Source organism: Vicugna pacos, chromosome 26 (genome assembly GCF_048564905.1).
Source record: "Vicugna pacos chromosome 26, VicPac4, whole genome shotgun sequence".
In the NCBI taxonomy this organism is placed as follows: Eukaryota; Metazoa; Chordata; class Mammalia; order Artiodactyla; family Camelidae; genus Vicugna; species Vicugna pacos.
Genome location: NC_133012.1, coordinates 21,064,856 through 21,083,406, shown reverse-complemented (window position 1 = coordinate 21,083,406; position 18,551 = coordinate 21,064,856). Strand labels below are relative to the sequence as shown.

Below are 18,551 nucleotides of genomic sequence, written 5' to 3'. Positions count from 1 at the left end.
CTTAACTTTGGAGTCAATCTCACTAGCACCTTGTATTTGTATAAAATCTTAAGTTACACATAACAAGGGGCAAGAGCTGCACCAAAATACAAAACAACAACATTTTCAAAGTACGTAACAGCCTAAGACCAAACAACTTTTTGGTCTTTGTTTCCAATGCAGTGTTTAACAAGATACATTATTACTTGGTATGGTTCTCATTATACTCCATCTTAAGTAGAACCGAAATCCTGTTTTATTGAGATTTTTTTGTACTAAAAATATATATATAATAAAGCTGTTGCCCATCTGGCAAAAAATAAAATAGCTCTCCAAACCCAAACATGCCATTACTTTTTAACATTGACCTCTGTGCATGGTCCCACCAACTCTCCTTCCTCTTCAAAGTCTATTAAAACCCATAACGTGAACACATGTATCGTTTAAGAAGATTTTTTATGTTACATAAAAGCTCACAATGATGATACATTATTTTGTGTAGAATCTTTGACCCTTCTGGGACATTTATCATTGCTACACCAGAGTGAATCTGCACACTTTCCAAACCATATGCAGAACTGGCACCCATGATTTTATTCAAAAATTGCTGAAATATCTGAAACCTTGAAAAATGTATGAACGTGATAAATGTTTAGAAAGCTTCTGACACTCTGCCACTCAAACACTGCATAATTCAATGCAAAATGACATACGAAGTTATACCTCTTTACAAGTTGACAATTTGTATATTGAAGAATTCTGTAACCTATGTCTTAACCCTTGAAAAAAAAATCAGACTTTAAAAGGAATTGCTGGAGAACTTGTACTTTAAGCAGGGAGTATGAATATATACGTTTGTTACATACAAGTTATACGGGGTGGATGTAGCTATGTTTGGATCGGCGTTTAGGATGATTTCATATCAGGTACTGGTAACCAAAGAATGTGAGACTGATGATAGAATGTCCCCAAACTGTTGACTCTTTGAAGAAAAAAAAAAGTCAATCAATTATATGCAGTGCTAGTGGACTTGCACTCAACTACTTTTCTATAGTGGTACACTAAGGCCAGTCCTGAACTCATTATTAATAACGTAACGTTCCATTCTTAGCCATTTATGCATTTGTTTTATATTTATAAACTTTTCCTTTAAATTACTATACTCTTATCCACAACAGTGTTGTCTGAGATTTTAAAACCTCAGAAAATAGAGTTAGTTTATTTGACGAGATACTTGGCGAGACACCGTCTGAGGCAAAGGAGACACGTGAATGAACGGTCTCGGGAGGGGTGCGTCACCCAGCCAGGGAGGGCTTCCCCAAGAAGTCGACGCCGACCGCCTGAGGGAAGGACAGGTGGATGGAGAGAGGGCGCTGCAGACAGCAGGGACTGTTTATTGAGCGGTTCCGTGCTCTGGTCAGGTGACTCCAAATGGTCCAGTAATCTAGAGTCCGTCTTGAGTAGATAAACAAAATACCTGTAAACGACAGACTGGCCTGCTAGGTGCCGGCCCTCCTTCATATACACTGGCCAGAAAGCTACCATCGATTAAGTAAGGTAGGTGTAACCAGCCTCCTCTTGTAAGTAAACCTCATGTTTAATCATTTACATCATTTGTCCAAAGTTAAATCCTAGATTGAAATTGAACCCAAATCCAACCACATCTACAGCCCCTGCTGTTTGCACTGGGCCAGTTTAGTTTTGTTACTATATATTGGCTATTTAATAAGGGCTTTCTTACTGAAACATAGTTCATTAACAGTGTTGTGTTAGTTTGTGGCGTACAGCAGAGTGATTCAGTTATAAATATGTGTATATTCTTTTTCATATTCTTTTCCATTATAGGTTGTTACAAACTATTGAATGCAGTTCCCCGCGCTGTACAGTAGGACCTTGTTGTTTATCGGTTTTCTGTGTAGCAGTCTGTATCTGCAAATCCCAGACTCCTAACTTACCCCTCTCCCCTTCCTTTCCCCTTTGGTCACCAAAGTTTACCACGTAAACGTCCTCTTTGGAGAAATGTGCCACACGTGTGCAGGTGGCCCGTGGTCATGCAAGTTTGGCAGATGCCACTGTAGAGCTTGCTGCCACTTACTTCGATGGTGGTGAAGAGCAGGACTGGAACAAAGCGGAGCCAATAATGACTCTTTCCTGAGATTCCTGGTACCAATGAACTGAGTTACAGCCACTCGTAACTCAAGTGCTGCCTTGTTGCACCGCGTTGCTACCTAAATTGCATTTGTGTGAGGACTGTTTGCTTTCTGATTGTTATTATGCAATTATCTTTGGTATTTCAGAACATGGAAATTTTAACTTCACATGTGACTCTTGTTATAAACATGTGGTACCCTTCGCTATTGGCACTAGAAGCGGGAGACCTTTAACCAACTTGTGTTTTTTTTCCCCCAGCAATGCATCTCTTTGGCCTCAACTGGCAGTTACAGCAGACTGAAAATGACACATTTGAGAACGGAAAAGTGAATTCTGACACCATGCCAACCAACACTGTATCGTTACCTTCTGGTGACAATGGTAAGAGAAAGACTTCTGTGTCCTGTGTTTTTCTTTGAACATCTCTTTTCCATAAATTTTCTACCCGTGTTATATCAAGTTTTATATGGGAGAAGGAAAAGGTTTTGGAATTACAAATACCAATCTTTTAATGAGTGGCTTTTATTCATTTCCTTTAAAGATTGAAAATTCACATTATTATAAGAATAGTATAGTGTGCTGCCTTCTGATTCGATGACTGGGTTTTTCCTTCCTGCAAATGTGCATTTCATTTTATTTTTAGTCTGTAAGTAGGTTATAATTCAGTGTATCATCGCTTACATTACCGTGGATATGTTGAGCTTTCTTCATTCAGCTAGTGTGTGGAGTTGGAACACTATCTTCATTTTGTTATAAAAGCTTTTTCATGTAAAACATTAAAGGATTATAATTTATTATTGACCTTTCCTCTGCTTGTCCTTTCTCGAAACCTTCAAGAGTGTGCACTTTGAACCAACAGACTTTCAAGTCAATTGGCTGTGAATTTAAAAATGGAATTTAAGAGGTTAAAGAATGCTGTATTTCATTTTTTTCCATATAAACACCCAGAGAAGTGTGTACACACATATGCGTGTTTATATTATGTATCTGTCTATTTTTTTTATATGTGCATGTGCTTGTATGTATGTCTTGGCATTTGGCATCCTCTGACTTTTTGCAGAATGTCATAATACTTTATATCTCAAAGCAACCAAATCAAGATACCTTTTTCTGTCACATAAGAAATACATTGTTTGCCTTGAAGCATTTCCCTAGCATTTCTCCCTCTGTTTTTTAATCTAGTGTATTTTTGTTCTGCTTTGGCCTCAAGTATGTTCATTCTCGTGTGGCTAGTTTCTTCGCCAGACTAGAAAAAAGTGATTATATGTTTATATGTAATGTATGTTTTTATATTTATATTTATGCTGCTATTTTACACATACTGTAACTAATGCTGTGACTAATGCTTTTACCTTTTTTTTTTTTTTTTGGTTCTTTGCTTTTCCATCTCCTATTTTATTTTAACAGTAATACATTATGACACTCCTCTTCCTTCCTGGGGAGGCTGAAAGGTTTTTTTTTTGAGACATTAGGTTTTCATAATAGTAATAAATACCGCCAGCCCCATCCCTGTATGGAATCTTTTGATACAAAGTCCTCTGTGTTCCCAAAAACTCTAATCTGGTGACTGATGACAGTGACCGTGGAAGTCACTGCACAGTGGATTAAAGAGGAGTGAAGAAAAGCTTTCCTAATTAAAACTGTTGGTGGGAAATTTCAATTAAGTGAAATATAATTACTTGAAACAACTGTTTAATTTTTTTATGCACTGATAACACATATATGAACAGATCCAATAACTGCACCAAAATTAAGAGTATTTATTTTTGGTTTATAGAGATTGGAATTTAGACTGTCTTTTAAAGCGGATAGTTTCTGCGAAGATGGTCAAATGGCACTTCGTAACCACACATTCAGGGAGCTTTTTTACAGACTGAAGAGGAAAATGCTTATTGTAGGTGTTTATTTTACAACTTTTATTATGATGAAAATGAAAATAGAGTGTGGCTGATTACTGCCACAGGACCGGAAAAGCACGAGACTGAGAAAGCTCTGGATTCGGAGACACCCCACCCTCACCCACCCCCAGCCTCGGGGCTGGTTCCTGGCATTTTCTACTGTGTTTTGTTGTATTTCCCAATTACAACAAATACTAGTTGAAACTGATGCGGATAATTTCGCAACTGACAAAGGATGGTGGCCCACAGTTTCAAAAACATGGCTCCGAAAGTCCCCGCGTGACCACAGAACGCCCTGGGGACGGTTGATGCTCTGGTGGAGCAGCTGTGTCCCGTGTCGGGGAAGGACCGCCTTCGTAGCCGCCCGCATAAGGGGAAGCTCACTGACGCCCCAGACGGGGTTAGACGTCCTGGAGAAGGACCGACCCTGCAGCCTGCCAGCTGACCGGGGCGGGGGGGGGGGGGGTTGTCGAAATTTCTCTTTTTGGAAAGAAGGCTGTCTCGGGGCTCAGGCTTTGTCCAAAGTGTGACCTAAAAAATAGTCACTTGTCTTTATTATTTTTTCAAGTAGCCCAAAAAACCCTAATTTTGAAGGAATTTTTATGTTCGTTTTTGCAAGTAAAGGTTCTCAGTGTGTATCTCTTAAATACTTGCAGTCTTGGAGTGCCGAGGGCAAGGCAGTGGGGGTCTATTTGCAAGAAGGGAAGTACCTTAAAAACACTGGCTCTTAAGCATCCATGATGAACTGGCAGAGTCCATGCACCCTCATCTCCTACCTCAGAGAAGCAGATCACATCGTCTCTTTAGAAATTCCAGGAGATTCCACCCCTTAAGAAAGCCTTGCAGTTCTCAATGACACTCACTGGGAGAATTAACCGTGCTCAGCATAATGGGAAAACAACTCCACAGCTTCTAAATGCAGTAGTCTTATTTATGCAGTCCTCTTTTGTTCTTACTTTATAATTGCAATCGTGGTGCCAAGGCTTCAGTAAACTCGCTTGGTTTTAAGTTAATACTGAGCTAAAGCTGCAAAATGGTATTTAGTATTTAAAAGAAGAATGTCTATTACCTGCCATGATTCTTTCCTGATTATTCCTGAGACCTTCTTTGACTCCAGATTTTAGAGATGAGCTGTCAGAAGTGTGGGGTCTATTTTTCCACCTCTCTGCCACAAGTCCTCGGCACAGTTACAGGCACACAAGGTGCTCACAAGTATTCGTCCAATGAATGAATAAAAGTACAATGACTAAATGCTATAAAGTATATAAAGGGCCCAACACACTGCCTTGCATAGACTATACACAGAGCAAATGTTGGTACAGTACAGTGTGGTTAAGGATTGGAGTTGTGCCATTGGTTGTGGGTGGCTTTAAGTAAATTACCTTCTTTAACCTCGTGTTTCTTCATAGAGTAGTAATGAGGTTTAAGTCAGATAATGCATGTAGGATGCCAAGCAGGGATTGGAACATAGTAAGTAGTTGATATATGTCAGTAACTATGAGTTCACTCTTTTTGTTTTTTTGTTTTTTGGGGTTTTTTTGCAATTCAAGATTGTGCACTTGTATTTGTAGCAAAATCAAAGTATCCTCTAAAGGAATGATAGAAATACCTGTCTTTAGTTATTTGTGTTTTTAGTTGTTTGGATTTTATGAAAGGAATCTATTCCTTAGTCCTCCTTTGAGTGCATAGTGTTTGTTCATTCCGTGTTTGCTTATTGAGCATGTTTTATGTGCCATGCACAGAGCACAGTTCAGAGAGTACAGCATTGAGCAAAAGAGACAGTCACAGTTGTTGTTCCCAGAGCTTGTGCATTGCAAGGGAAGACAGGATTCAAGTGAGCAATTCCAGTGAATTAGAAGATGCACAACAGGGAAAAGTAGAGGATTCCGTGGCAGGACATTTCACACTAGCTGTATTTGAAAGGAGCAAGAAGACAAATGCTAAAATTTCGCATAGGATAATTTGGGATAATATAAGACAAAATGAAAGGCCATAAATTTTGCTTAGGTTAACTCTGGCAAATGACTCCAGAAAAAAAAGAAAGAGAGGGGAAGAGAGGAAGGGAGGGGAGAAGGGAGGGAGGAAGGAAAGAAGGAAGGAAGAATTCCTTTGTACAAACTTCCAGTTTTAAAATAAATAAGTCGCGGGATGCAATTACTGCATGGTGACCAGAGTTGATAATAACTCTGTATTGTTATTTGAAAGTTGTGAGAGAGTAGATCTTAGAAGTTCTCGTCACACACACAAAAAAGTTGTTAACTATGTTCAGTAGACTTATTGTGGTGATCGTTTCACAACATACACAAATAGAGAGTCGTGTTGTACATCTGAAACTAATACAATGTTGTACGTCAGTTATAGCAACAAAATAAATAAAAACTGCTTTTGTATGAGTACAGATTGGAAAAGTCCACGTACGTTATTCATCCCCTTTGAACAAAATAATTCAAATTGCTTTTAAATGGTACATTAGTGTTCATCATGTGTGAATTTTCTCCAGTACTAGACAGTTTCAGAGAATTAGATTTCATGGCAAGTGACAGACTGCCTGTGAATTAAGGAAATGAAACCAACCGGCTGCAAGAGCACTGCGCTGTACTCAGTGTTGTGTGTGGTATTTACGTCGTCGCATTACGTAATATTCCTTAATTAGGGGCCATATTGATTCCGCCCATTACACTACATCTGCTAGGTGATGTTTTAATTCACTTAGTTTGTGATATAACACTCTGTATCCACAATGCTAAGTTATGGCGTGTGGTTGTTTATAAAAAGATATGTTCTCTCGGAGATCTCAAAGTCAGGGTATGAATCCAAGGTTAGCTCATAGAACTGGAGGGTGGGCTATTGATCGTCTATAAATGCCCAGCCTTGCTTCCTGGTGCCTTAATTATTAGGGCCTCCGTGGACCTGGAGATGATATTATCATTATCCTCTTCAACAGTCGAGTTAGACGTTTCACAGTTGGATTTATTTTCCGCCTTTCCATTTTAATCATTATAGGCTGGTTTACTCGCATCATGTGCAGGCAGCAAATTCGTGAATCTATGACTAAAAAAATGTGTTTTTTAACTTTCGGGGTTTTGTGATGTCACAAAATAATTTTCAGACAGATACCAAACCTCCTAATTACCGGCATGATTTTAAATCCTACTCTCTTTTGTCCTTTTAACATCTAAGGTTGGTAAACTGTTCTTTATAAAATATCTCAGAGTACAAAGTCCTTTTTTTTAAGGCATTATCTGAAAAACTCCACCTTACTGAAGTGTTTTCATATAAACTGGGTTTCACATAAGAAGGCGAGGAATTACAATAGCTCTGTGTACTCAGTCTCTGTACGTTCTCACACTCTGACAACTGTATTTTAAGACATTAAGACTTTTGTGACACATACTAACTGATGAAAGGAAAAATCACAGTTAGCAGGTGAAAAGACGGCGAGTGGCTCCCACATTCAGTCTCAACAGGACAGGTTGAAAAAAAATGTTCAAGATGATACTTTATTGTGTTTGAAGATGTGGTACATCTCGCTCTTACTGTGAAGGCTTTAATTGGTTTGATTCCTAACCCCCACGCTTTGAGTTTAGAATAACGACAGGGCACTCTGTTCCCTGTCTATTTTTCCCTCCTTCTTTCCTCCTTTTTCTCTTAGTAAAACCTACAGACAGCCTTAGTTTTCCTATGATCATTCCCAGGTTCAGAGTCTAGGGGCTTAAGGATGGAGTGATCTCAGTAAGGGAGGGTGGAGACCACTAACACTGGCCCTTCTTTTATTTCCTCTGAAGCCAAAGTTGTCTGGAATTCAGGACATGATGAAAGACATCTGTTTCCAGGCTTTTATGTAAGAGGACTGATGAGCTTCAGAGGAAAGGCTTGTCCAAGTATTTACAAGTTTATCAAACGGTGTCAATGGCTCGCTGACTTCCAGGTGTGTTTACAGTCAATAAAGAGCATTTGAAAATGCTAACAGAAACGACCACGCTCGACTTGGCCAAATTAGAGAAGGGCCGTGACTTGAAAAGCGACAGTGCAGGATTTAAAAAGACAAAGCCCCTTCACAAAACTCTAGTCTCCTGACACTCCTTTTTAGCAGCAATGTGGTACTCACCTTAGCTGCCCGTTCGGTGGACTTGAGCAGAGAAAAATCTCTACCTCACTGATTGTAATGAGGATCAGGTTCTGTATCTACCTTTCAGAAAAGACACATTCTGAGACTTTAATTCAAAATAAATCCATTCTAAACAGTATAACAATTTGAAGCAAATAGATGTTGATAGGCACTTTTCCTGGGAAATGCCAGAATAGATCAGTGACCTTCAAACTATTTTCTTCTTGCGCCTCTAAAACAAAATATACAAATTTATATACAAATTTCTGTAGAAATTTAAATGAATATTTTTTCCTGCGACCATAATACTCAAGTGTTTCTAAAAATTTGTTTTCTTCTATACTGAATTTTGCTTACAATTATCATTTATATATATTTGGCTGAAATCTACCTAATTATGATATAAATATGTTAAACATTTTGATAATTCTTAAATATAAAAAGTGAAAATGTATTAGAAGTTCCTCTGAGTGAGATGAAAGGGGACTTTTTCAAATAGCTTATGTATTCATTGATGAACATGACATTCGAAGAGCAGAGCAAGGTTCAGGATCAATTCTATTCCTGTTTTCCTATTTTTTTATAAGTATAAACATAAAAAAACTCACTACAAAATAAGCAGATGGGAATGGAAGGATTTTTTTAGAACGATGCTATTCAATTATCTGAAATCTTTATTAGTCATATGTTAAAAATCACATTGTGATCTATTTCCAAAAACTACATTTGGTGGTCTGTAAGCTATCGATCCCATCACATTTCTTCAGTTTTATTGAAAGCAAAGAGTTGGCAACTACCTACTTTTGAAAAGAATCGTAAGCAGTTTTCCGAAAAGGCTTTACCAAGGCTTCGCAAAATACATACCACTAATGACAGTCTCATTCTTTCACATAGCGGTACTTTGTCTGATATGTGCAGAACGGGGTGGTAAATGGAACTGTTGTTCATTTGCATTCACCTTTGTTACAATCTTTTTGAATGCTTTTATCATACATGCTTTCAATCTCTCTATTTAATTGGCTCAATTTATGAGAAACACCCACTATATTATTTACTGGCATGGCTAGTATCATTAAAAATCAAACTTAGACTTTCTGTCAGAAACTTTCTGCCTGACTTATTTCTTCAGTTCAAATAAATTGATATTCATTCCACCCCAACCATCTCAGTTTAGAATTCCTCCGCTAGGTAGGCAGTAAAGAGATGGGCGAAGCCCAAATCCTTGCTAGGAGTTTGACAACTGGATTAAACAAGGCATCACTGCCTTCAGTATCTCTTGCTTTACTGATGTTCTCTTTGCAGTCGGGAAACTCCTCTGCAGGAGAAAGGCATTCAGAGACAATGGTTGGGTGGGTGGTGAGGGAAGGAAATAAAGATGTTCTTCCTCCCTCTTAATACGTCAGATTTAAAAACCCACCAACAGTCTTAAATACTCCATTTCTTTACTTCACCGCACTCTGCCCTTGATAGAGATACATGTAAGACAGGAAAAACACTGAAGCCCTACCTTGGTGTGTGGTGTCTTGACTAAAGGAGGCTTTGATCCCTAAAAATACTTTCACTTTTGCCTCTGACACAGTGGAAACTTTATGCTCTAAGGCAATGTGTCAAAGTAAGATGGATATGTGAGAGGTGTGCCTGTCTGATGTAAAGGAAGTCTTCATATGGAAATGGCTGGGGTTCTGGAAGTCAATCCCCAGAGGACAGCCCATGCCTTCTTCCTCACTGGGGTCTTCACCTTCCTCAGAGGTCTGACTCCTCTTGTTGGAAGACTCCTGGATTAAGTGTCCTCCAGGACATAATCTGGAACTCAGAGTATTCTATCTCTGAGTGTAGGGTTATATTTTTATCTTTTTATTTATATATTCTAATTTTGCCAAAATGAAGATGTATTAATATCATAGGATAAATATTTTAAATTTCAATGAATGATGCACAACTTATAATCCATGAGTTGATATATGAAAAATTGCAGTGATTACTATAACCCAATTTTGAACTTTAATTTTCTAGAGTATTTTACATCAGTAGATTAGTTCAACAAAAACAGACCTGACAGGTGAAGGGCTGTTAGCCACCTGATTATGGACATCAGGGAAAGAGAGGACATGAAGCTGTGAATAATGGCTTTTTATTAAGCTTTCTTATATAGGCTCCCTCCTGCCTCAGACCTGGGTTATTGCAACTATATCCCAACTCCTCTCTTCACTTCCGGGCTTCCCACACTACTGCGTTTTAATGTCCTTGAAACAATGACTTCATTTCACCTTTCACCCGATCAGAACCTTTAATGGGTCTCCATTTAGCTACAGCGGTCCTTTGCACCTGCTGGTGCCTGTGCCGTTCCGGATGCAGGCGTCCCAGTGAAAAACAATTCCAACACTTACTAGTAACGCATTCTCCCTCCGACTTCACACTTCCCTGTAACTGGGATTTGCTGTGAATGACTCTAGACCCTGCTGGCCATAACCTCGGTGTCTGCCAGAAACATCTGTGATCACAAGGCATGTTCCTCTCCAAGCCTGGGTTCTGTTTCTCCTGATCTCTCTCACACACACACGCCCCAAGAAGCAGATAGGTGCCTCTGTGGCACTTGAAGCATCATTTACCCACATCCAACCTATTTCAAGTGCCTATTTTTAAAACATGCCATAGATTATATGCGTAGTGATGTAGTACCATAACATAATGCTTACACATGTATGTCTGTCTCCAGGTGTATCCATGTATACCTCCATTCAGGAAGAGGGGTGGCATCATGCTCTTTGATAGAGCTGAAAATACAAAAATTCGCAAACATGAAGTAGAAAGATCGGACTCTTTAGCCTGGCACTCAGGGGCCTCCATGACCTAATGCCATTTTTCCTTTTCCAATCTTATCTGCCATGACCCCATGGAAGCCCATTGTCTGCCATTCATTTAATACCTACTGAGAGCCAAACGCCGCATGCAGAATACGGCATGTCGTCCTTCCAGTACTCCTGTGATTGCGTTATTACTCGGCCCGTTGTACCGATGAAGTTTAGTATCAGAGGTTCAGTATATTCCTTCAGATCACTCAGCTAGTTAGTGACAGAGTCAGGATTCAGACCCAGAACCAGCCTGTCTCAAAGCCAGTTTTCTTAACTTCTTTTCTAGTCAGATGGCTCTATCTGCTCACCATCACCTTCACACATGTTCAGTTCCTCTGCTGTGGTTTTAATTATGATGTTTGCCCCAACTCAGCAACCTTTTCCTACCTGCAAAGTTTAGCTCAGCACTTACCCACCTCTGTGAAATCTTTCCATCTCCAGCCTTCAGTGATAGCACTCCTCTCTGACCTTTAAACCATATGTTGCTGTAATTGTCATTTAATGTATAACTTTGTAGATGTCTTCCCAACCAGGTAGTTAGCTGGAATGGCAGGAGCCATTGAAGCCAGCTCAGATAATCTCCAAGCTGCTATTAAGTTTATACTTCTTCTTATCAAACACTGAAAAATGAACTCAGTGTTAAATTACCAACCTTTCCTAGACAGAAGACTCCTTCCTCTGTCATTTGTAGTTCACAGCTCTCTGAGCTGAAACTAAGTCCTCCAAATTTTGAATTAAGTTCTTCTCTGGAGGCTGTTGTACAATAAATACTATATAACGTTATATAACATCTGAATTAATGTTCAGATCAATGTTTGGTAAGAAGACAAAATCAGTAGTAAGTGAATTTCGTGATTTTCAAAAGATTGAGTTGGTAAGAGGATAATTTGCCCATTTTCATTCTGTTCCTTCGCCTTCATGGACCCTTTCCATGAAATAGCACACAATGTGGTTTTGTGTCCATTTAAGGCAAACTGTAAAACCTTCTCACTCACTAACCCCCTCGGAATGAGAACGAACCTTAACAAAGAGGGAAGGAGGGGAACACATACCAAAAAAGAGGACTCTTGGATCTGTTCCCTAAAACCTGGCCACGAAGTAAGGAAGGCGGTGGACTCTAAGAGGGAGCGGAGACATTTTGTTCTCAACATGTTGAAGGTCACCGAGAGGGGTAATACAAGTATGCGTAAGGCTTACGGTGAACCTGAGATAAGCATCAAAAGAAAGAGGTGAAGTTGCGGCAGCTTACCTTAAAGCTTTGTGAGAATTTAAACTTGCCCCTCCTTGCCTTCCCCTCGTAATGTCCCCACCGCCCCCTCTCCACCACCCTCCAGCATCTGGCTTTCCATCCATTCTCAACCGTTTGGGGGGAACTGCATGAATCAGTGCCACTGATTGTTTTTGTTGTTTACTTAAGGATTGATTTAGTAATCTCCACAATCCGTTCTGCCTTAATTTACACTTTGCAGGGTTATGGTATATTGAGAATGACTGATAAGTACCAGCCTTAATCTCTCCCAAGAAATAACAACACATACAATTTGTAAGATAATTATGTTTCAGGCGATCAAGAAAGACTGCAGGTGTGAAACAGTTTCAGCAATAAGCATACCTTGGGGGGAAGTAAAACGATTTTGACTTAAATATCTTAAAGGATGGGCTAAATCAGAATTAGTTGAACAGTATCTAACTAAAAAAAAAAAACCCTTTTAAAGGAAAATTAGAAATAAATAAGAGCATTTTGTTTATTAGAAGAAGGTGAAATTTCTGAGCATTTAAGCAAAAAGAACTTTTCAGTAGTCAGAAAGCTGTTTGGTTTCTTTTTGATGTTTTGTTCTTTTTCAATGGCTCTCTTACATACAGGAAGATTCGGTGGATTTACACAAGAAAATAACACCATAGATTCTGGAGAACTTGATATTGGCCGAAGAGCAATTCAAGAGGTTCCTCCCGGGATCTTCTGGAGATCACAGCTCTTTATCGACCAGCCACAGTTTCTTAAATTCAATATCTCTCTTCAGAAGGATGCATTGATTGGAGTGTATGGCCGAAAAGGCTTACCACCCTCCCATACCCAGGTAGGCTCTGTTACCAATACAATGAAATCTGCTAGTTTGCATTTTTCGAGTCATTCTGTTTCTTAAGTTCAGCTGTTTAACTGCTTGACCACTTTTGTATTGATCTCTTACAGTGAAAAGAATTTTGAATGTACTTTACCTTGAGGTTTTTAATTTAGTAGGAAGAACTGCATTTTCTTCCTGATTTGCTTTAATCTTTATTGATTGATGAAAATGTGCAAAATTTGAGAGTAACCTAATGAATATTGAACATCATCTGAGTACATGGTGAAACATCATGGGCTTTCCAAGTGTTTTATAAGGATTCTATGATAATTTCCAAAGAGCATCCTCCTTTCTTGTAATAGACGTATAACATTTTCATCTCAGAAGTACTCATTCTGTTGAAAATGTATCGTATACTTTTTACTTTATGTCAGATTTACTCTTTGTAAAGAAATGATGGGAACATACACATATGTATGATGGTATGAACTTTATCAACTCAAGCCATGACTCCTCGTCTGCATTTGATGGTCACTGAAATTCAGGGGTAGAAGAGCTCTCACAGATAACCAAGGATGATCACGTTAGTGCGGGACTCAGAACAATTCAAATATCCCGATTTCATTGATTCAGAGAGCTTTGAAGTCAGTTTGCTTTCATGAAAATCACCTCACAGCTGTCGCAGACTGATAATCCCACTGACTTTTTCAGAATATGATACTGGCTCATGGCGTGTACATTAGAAATTGTGGTTTAAAGAGGTCCCATTATGTCTCAGAGAAACTATTTAAATTACCTGCCACAAAATTGGAGCCCAGACTTTTCCCCAAAACAAGAATTCCAAAAAAATGTAATAGATGGTTAATTTAAACGGTCAGTTAGATGAGTTTAAAGTTATGCTTGAAGATCAGTTTATTTACCCATGGAATTTCATGCTGATTTTAATTTGACTTATAAAATGAGGACCTGAGGAGTTTCCTGTTTGCTTTATATTATGTAATTTTGTGAGAAATGTGTTTCCTATAACCTCAGAATATAAAGTATAAAGAAAAATTGACCTATACACTAATAAAAAAAAACTTCTTAAAAAGATGAGTAAGGAAATTTGAACATGCTTTCTCTCATGTCATGAATCAGGACAGTTTCATCCACGTATGTGAATTTTACAGCTAGCTGTGAATTTTTTGAATGTTATGCTTTAGTGTATTTATTTTTCTGACTTAATACTTTTCATATCTACCTTATTAAAGTAATCCCTTTAATCCTGACATATCAAATACCTCTAATTGTGTACTGCTAATGTCCAATTTTAAATTTTAGATTATGATGGGATTTAACTGTAGTTCGTGTTATAGGTGACTAAGATGTAATAAGCAGGTTTTCTTAACTAGGAGCAGCCCTGTATGACTTCAGTTTTAGCAGACGGATCCCATTTAGTAGAGAGAGCAATGGTCCAGCGAAATAGAAAAGTTATTTTTCCATTGGAATCACATGCATGATTAAATTATTTTTGTACAACTCAAGAAACAGACCTTTGACTAAGTACAACAGCAAGCATGTAACCTATAAATTTGAAAAAATAATTTCAGAAAAAATTAGCTAAGACATGGGGCTTTATTAAGGTTTATTTAAAGATGTAGGGTTGACTTTTTGCAAGCTATCTATACCACGTAAGGCTAGGGAAATAAAAGGTGTAGTTTCAGGTTTTCTCATAATTCTTCTGGTATTTAAACACAATGTACGTGATATCCACTTTTCTTTTCTACCACAATATATGTGTTTAAGCAGGTTATGCCTTTTCTTAAGCTCCACAGTTATTAGAGTTCCTTCCTCTGGTTTATTCAGGATCAGCAGAGCAAACAGCTGTTTCTGAGTTCAGTGTTTAAACATGAAATATGCTATAAAGCAGCCCAAATTGAACATTTCTCTGTTTCTGGGGAACGTTAAATAAATCAACCTGAAATAATTAAAATTGTCCAACCATTCAGAATACTCGCTTGAGTTTTGAAAGTCTTTGTGACCCTTTATAAAACTGTCCGTATGACTGTTGCCAAGGAATCAATCGGCTTTCTTCTCCCTCATGCCCAATTCATTCTCCTGGACAGTTAGAAGCCTAAGGAAGCAATTTACTGCTTTACAGTCAGTAGTGTACTGTATCGTTTACGTACATCTGCATGAAGGCTATTGTCGATTGGGAGTTGGAAACCTGGGTTCTGAGCATACGCCCCTGCCACTCTTTGACCTTGTGACCTTGAACAAATCACTTAACTTCTCTGTGCCTCAGTGTCTATCTGTAAAGTGAGAGAGTTGGAACAGGTGATCTCTAAAATTGCTTCTTCCTCTGTGTCGGTGATTTACAGCAAGGCTGTCTGTACCGCCACCAAAAAGTCAACTTATGAGAGCTGTTAAGTATTCCTAGATTCTGAGTGCTCATCATTTTAATAACTGAATGGAGCTAAGCTTATGGGTAGTCTGTTTAGAAAGGAACCACCAAGATACCTTTATCAAGTGTAAGCTTGTCTCTTGATTGCTCCCCCAAGGTGGTGAGAATGAATTTTGTCATAAGTATCACATAAGATTCTAAGACTTGTCTGTGCAAAAAAACTGTATCTCCATCTCATGAATACATATTACAAAGCTACACTGGTGTTTGTCCATAAGTGATTACACCCTAAGAACAAAGGTTATTAAACTTCTATTCCATGTAATTTGTTTCCTTTTCACAGAGATGGCCTTAGCGTTAAATAAGGAATTTATCTATGGGAATTTGAATGACCCTCCAGAGGTCATGTGTGAAATGCCCCCACAAGGGAGTCTGAAACTGGGTAGATACTCACAACCATCAGTTATTCCCCACCACCAACATCCTGTCCACCACTCCAGCCTTATTTTATTGTTCTCGGTGTGATGCAAATGGTGATTCTGTGATAAAAAGTGACCATTAATAGGGCTTGAAAGACCTATTAAAATTCAAATTTTCCCCCCTTTCACTTTTCCAGTTACTGTTTATGTAAGGGGAGAAAAATGTTTATATGCAATGGGACCATTAAAAAAAAAACTCCTTTTGTCTTGTCTTTTTGCCATGCTAATGCAAATATTTAAATCTGATAAGAAAATGGATGGTTTCTTTGAGATAGAGGCACCTTTCAAAAGTGCTGAATTAATTTCCTCTGATAGTTGTGGAATACAATTCCAGTGAAATGTTCGCAGTTCACATCTCCACACCCACCATTATGTTCATCCCGTGAGAGATAAATGAAAAAAACTGTTCGAATGTTAATCACTTTATACATTTTTTGTGTAATTCTCACAGCTGAGTGATGTTACAGTGCCGTTTGACTACACCAAGGAAAACAAAAAATGCTTTCATGCTTTAACAAAAAATTTAACATGTCAGAAACTGAAATTAGATATTCTAAATTCTATCCAACAGTAACAGTTAGAGGTCTGTCTATGTACAGGGGCAAAATTCTCAGAATCCCAACAATTGATTTTTTTTCCAATTTGATTGTATTAAGGGATTCATTATAAACAACTTTTCCTTAATAGACATCTGATGAAATTCCATTTAAGCAATCTATCAGAAAGCAGAATATTGAGACTCACATGCGGAGCACTGTAACGTGAATGAGGTTTACATAGATGGCGCTGTAGTGTACTTTCCACCACAAACACATACCTCAGGAACAAAATGAAACTGCTGACAGTCTACAGAAACTGAATCACTCTGCTTTTAAGAAACTGTTACCTAACAAGTTTATTAAAACTATGTTGGAAAGTCTTTGCAGTGTCTTCCACATTAACTGAATTATCTCTAGGTACAAAATGTACCCCGCTGTTGCAAATCACATTCCATATTTTTAATTATCTTTACATTCTCCAGTTAAATTCTTCCAGCTACCTAATGTTCCTGATGACTCTTGCTAAAACAAGAATTAAGTTGAATCATGATTGACTTCATGACAATAATGAGGCCATCCCTTCAGAACCCCTTCATTGTTTAATTTTTCAGACTTTTGATCAAAGATGTAAAGGCATCTTGTTATATGTTTTTAATCTAACCGTGACTAAGTAAAAATCCATGGCTTTCTCCATGGTGCCTGGGATGGTTACATCAGGGTCACAGAGAGGGTAGCGTGGTGTAGTGGGGACAGCCCCAGCTTTGGAGCAAAGCGCGCTGGCGATCACACACCAGCTCCACCATTGACCGGGTATCTGACCCTGCTCGAGCTCTCAAGTTTCAGTTTCAGTTGTAGCCCCAAACTGCCTACAGTCACAAGCTTTTTATCAGTTGGAAGAATTAAATAGTTTTGGGAACCATATTATGCAGCCAGGGAAGAAATGGCCTCTGAAGTTTAGATGCAGCAATGGGGTGCAAGGTAACCTTCATCCTCCCCAGAAATGAAATGCCTAGAAGACCTGTCATCAGTCAGGAACTTCTTTCTGACACTGTCTTGATTAGAGCAAAGGAGACAGATTTGAGAAGGAAAGAGAGAAGCAGCCACAACGGTCCAAAGTCCAATTACTGAACGTTTTCACTTGTCCCCATCTTCAGTACGACTTTGTGGAGCTCCTGGACGGCAGCAGGCTGATTGCGAGAGAGCAGCGGAACCTGGTTGAGTCGGAGCGAGCCGGGCGGCAGGCCAGGTCTGTCAGTCTCCACGAGGCCGGCTTCATCCAGTACTTGGATTCGGGAATCTGGCATCTGGCTTTTTATAACGACGGGAAGACTGCGGAGCAGGTGTCATTCAATACTATCGTTATAGGTAAGGATGGTCCTCAGAGCATCGTTTTCCCAGGCTTCCAGCCTGAACACGGTCTTGGATAGAAACTAAACTGTCTTCATGAATTTTGAGTGATGCCTAGGATGTCAAAGCCTGTGGTAAATGGGAGAAATATTTTTTAATTGTATATTTACGAAGGTGTGATAAAGCACGAAGCACTGGGGAAAATACTATTTGAAAGTAGCTTGGAGGAGGACGGTGCATCATGAAAACATTTAAAAACATCTGCATTTGCAATGGCAGTGTTTTGCTTTAACTATTTGAATAATCTGGCATAAACGAATCTTCTGTTGTTGTTATGGAGCAAGCTATCCATACTTCCTTCAAGATGTGGCTAAAGTGATAAGTGACACCGTCTACCTTGTGTGAGAGGCAGGCTGCGCATACAGCGAGGATCGCTGCTTTTTCTTTCCTTCAGAGTCTGTGGTGGAATGCCCCCGAAATTGCCATGGAAATGGGGAGTGTGTTTCTGGAACTTGCCATTGTTTTCCAGGATTTCTAGGTCCGGACTGTTCAAGAGGTATGCCAGTCACGTTCTTTCCTTAAGCCAACATCAATAAGCTGTAGAAACACGAGTAATTCCGAAAACTACCAAGACAGGAAAGAAATGGGGGGTGGGGTGGGGGGGGGAGATGGCATGCTGCGTGTTCCAGCGATGTGCCTTTTCTGTGAGACTCTCGAGGGAAGATGTGGCTGTTCATGCTTCTGTCGCGTCT

The 18,551-nt window shown here is 39.0% G+C and overlaps 1 protein-coding gene and 1 long non-coding RNA gene across 7 annotated transcripts in view; one reads left to right on the top strand and one right to left on the bottom strand.

Annotated features, from left to right (window-relative positions):
* Positions 1–18,551, top strand: part of TENM3 (teneurin transmembrane protein 3) — a 1,525,061-nt gene that overhangs the window by 1,405,322 nt on the left and 101,188 nt on the right. For all 6 annotated transcript variants that reach the window (XM_072950498.1, XM_072950499.1, XM_072950502.1 and 3 more), the window contains 4 exons: positions 2,389–2,511; positions 12,852–13,066; positions 17,607–17,817; positions 18,254–18,355. In XM_072950498.1, the coding sequence (XP_072806599.1) occupies positions 2,389–2,511; positions 12,852–13,066; positions 17,607–17,817; positions 18,254–18,355 (651 nt within the window). The remainder of the gene's footprint in view (positions 1–2,388; positions 2,512–12,851; positions 13,067–17,606; positions 17,818–18,253; positions 18,356–18,551) is intronic.
* On the bottom strand, positions 17,476–18,258 carry LOC140689507 (uncharacterized). Its single transcript, XR_012064540.1, has 2 exons — positions 18,196–18,258; positions 17,476–17,928 (listed from the first exon to the last, which is right to left on the bottom strand). It is a non-coding gene; the product is annotated as an uncharacterized lncRNA (long non-coding RNA).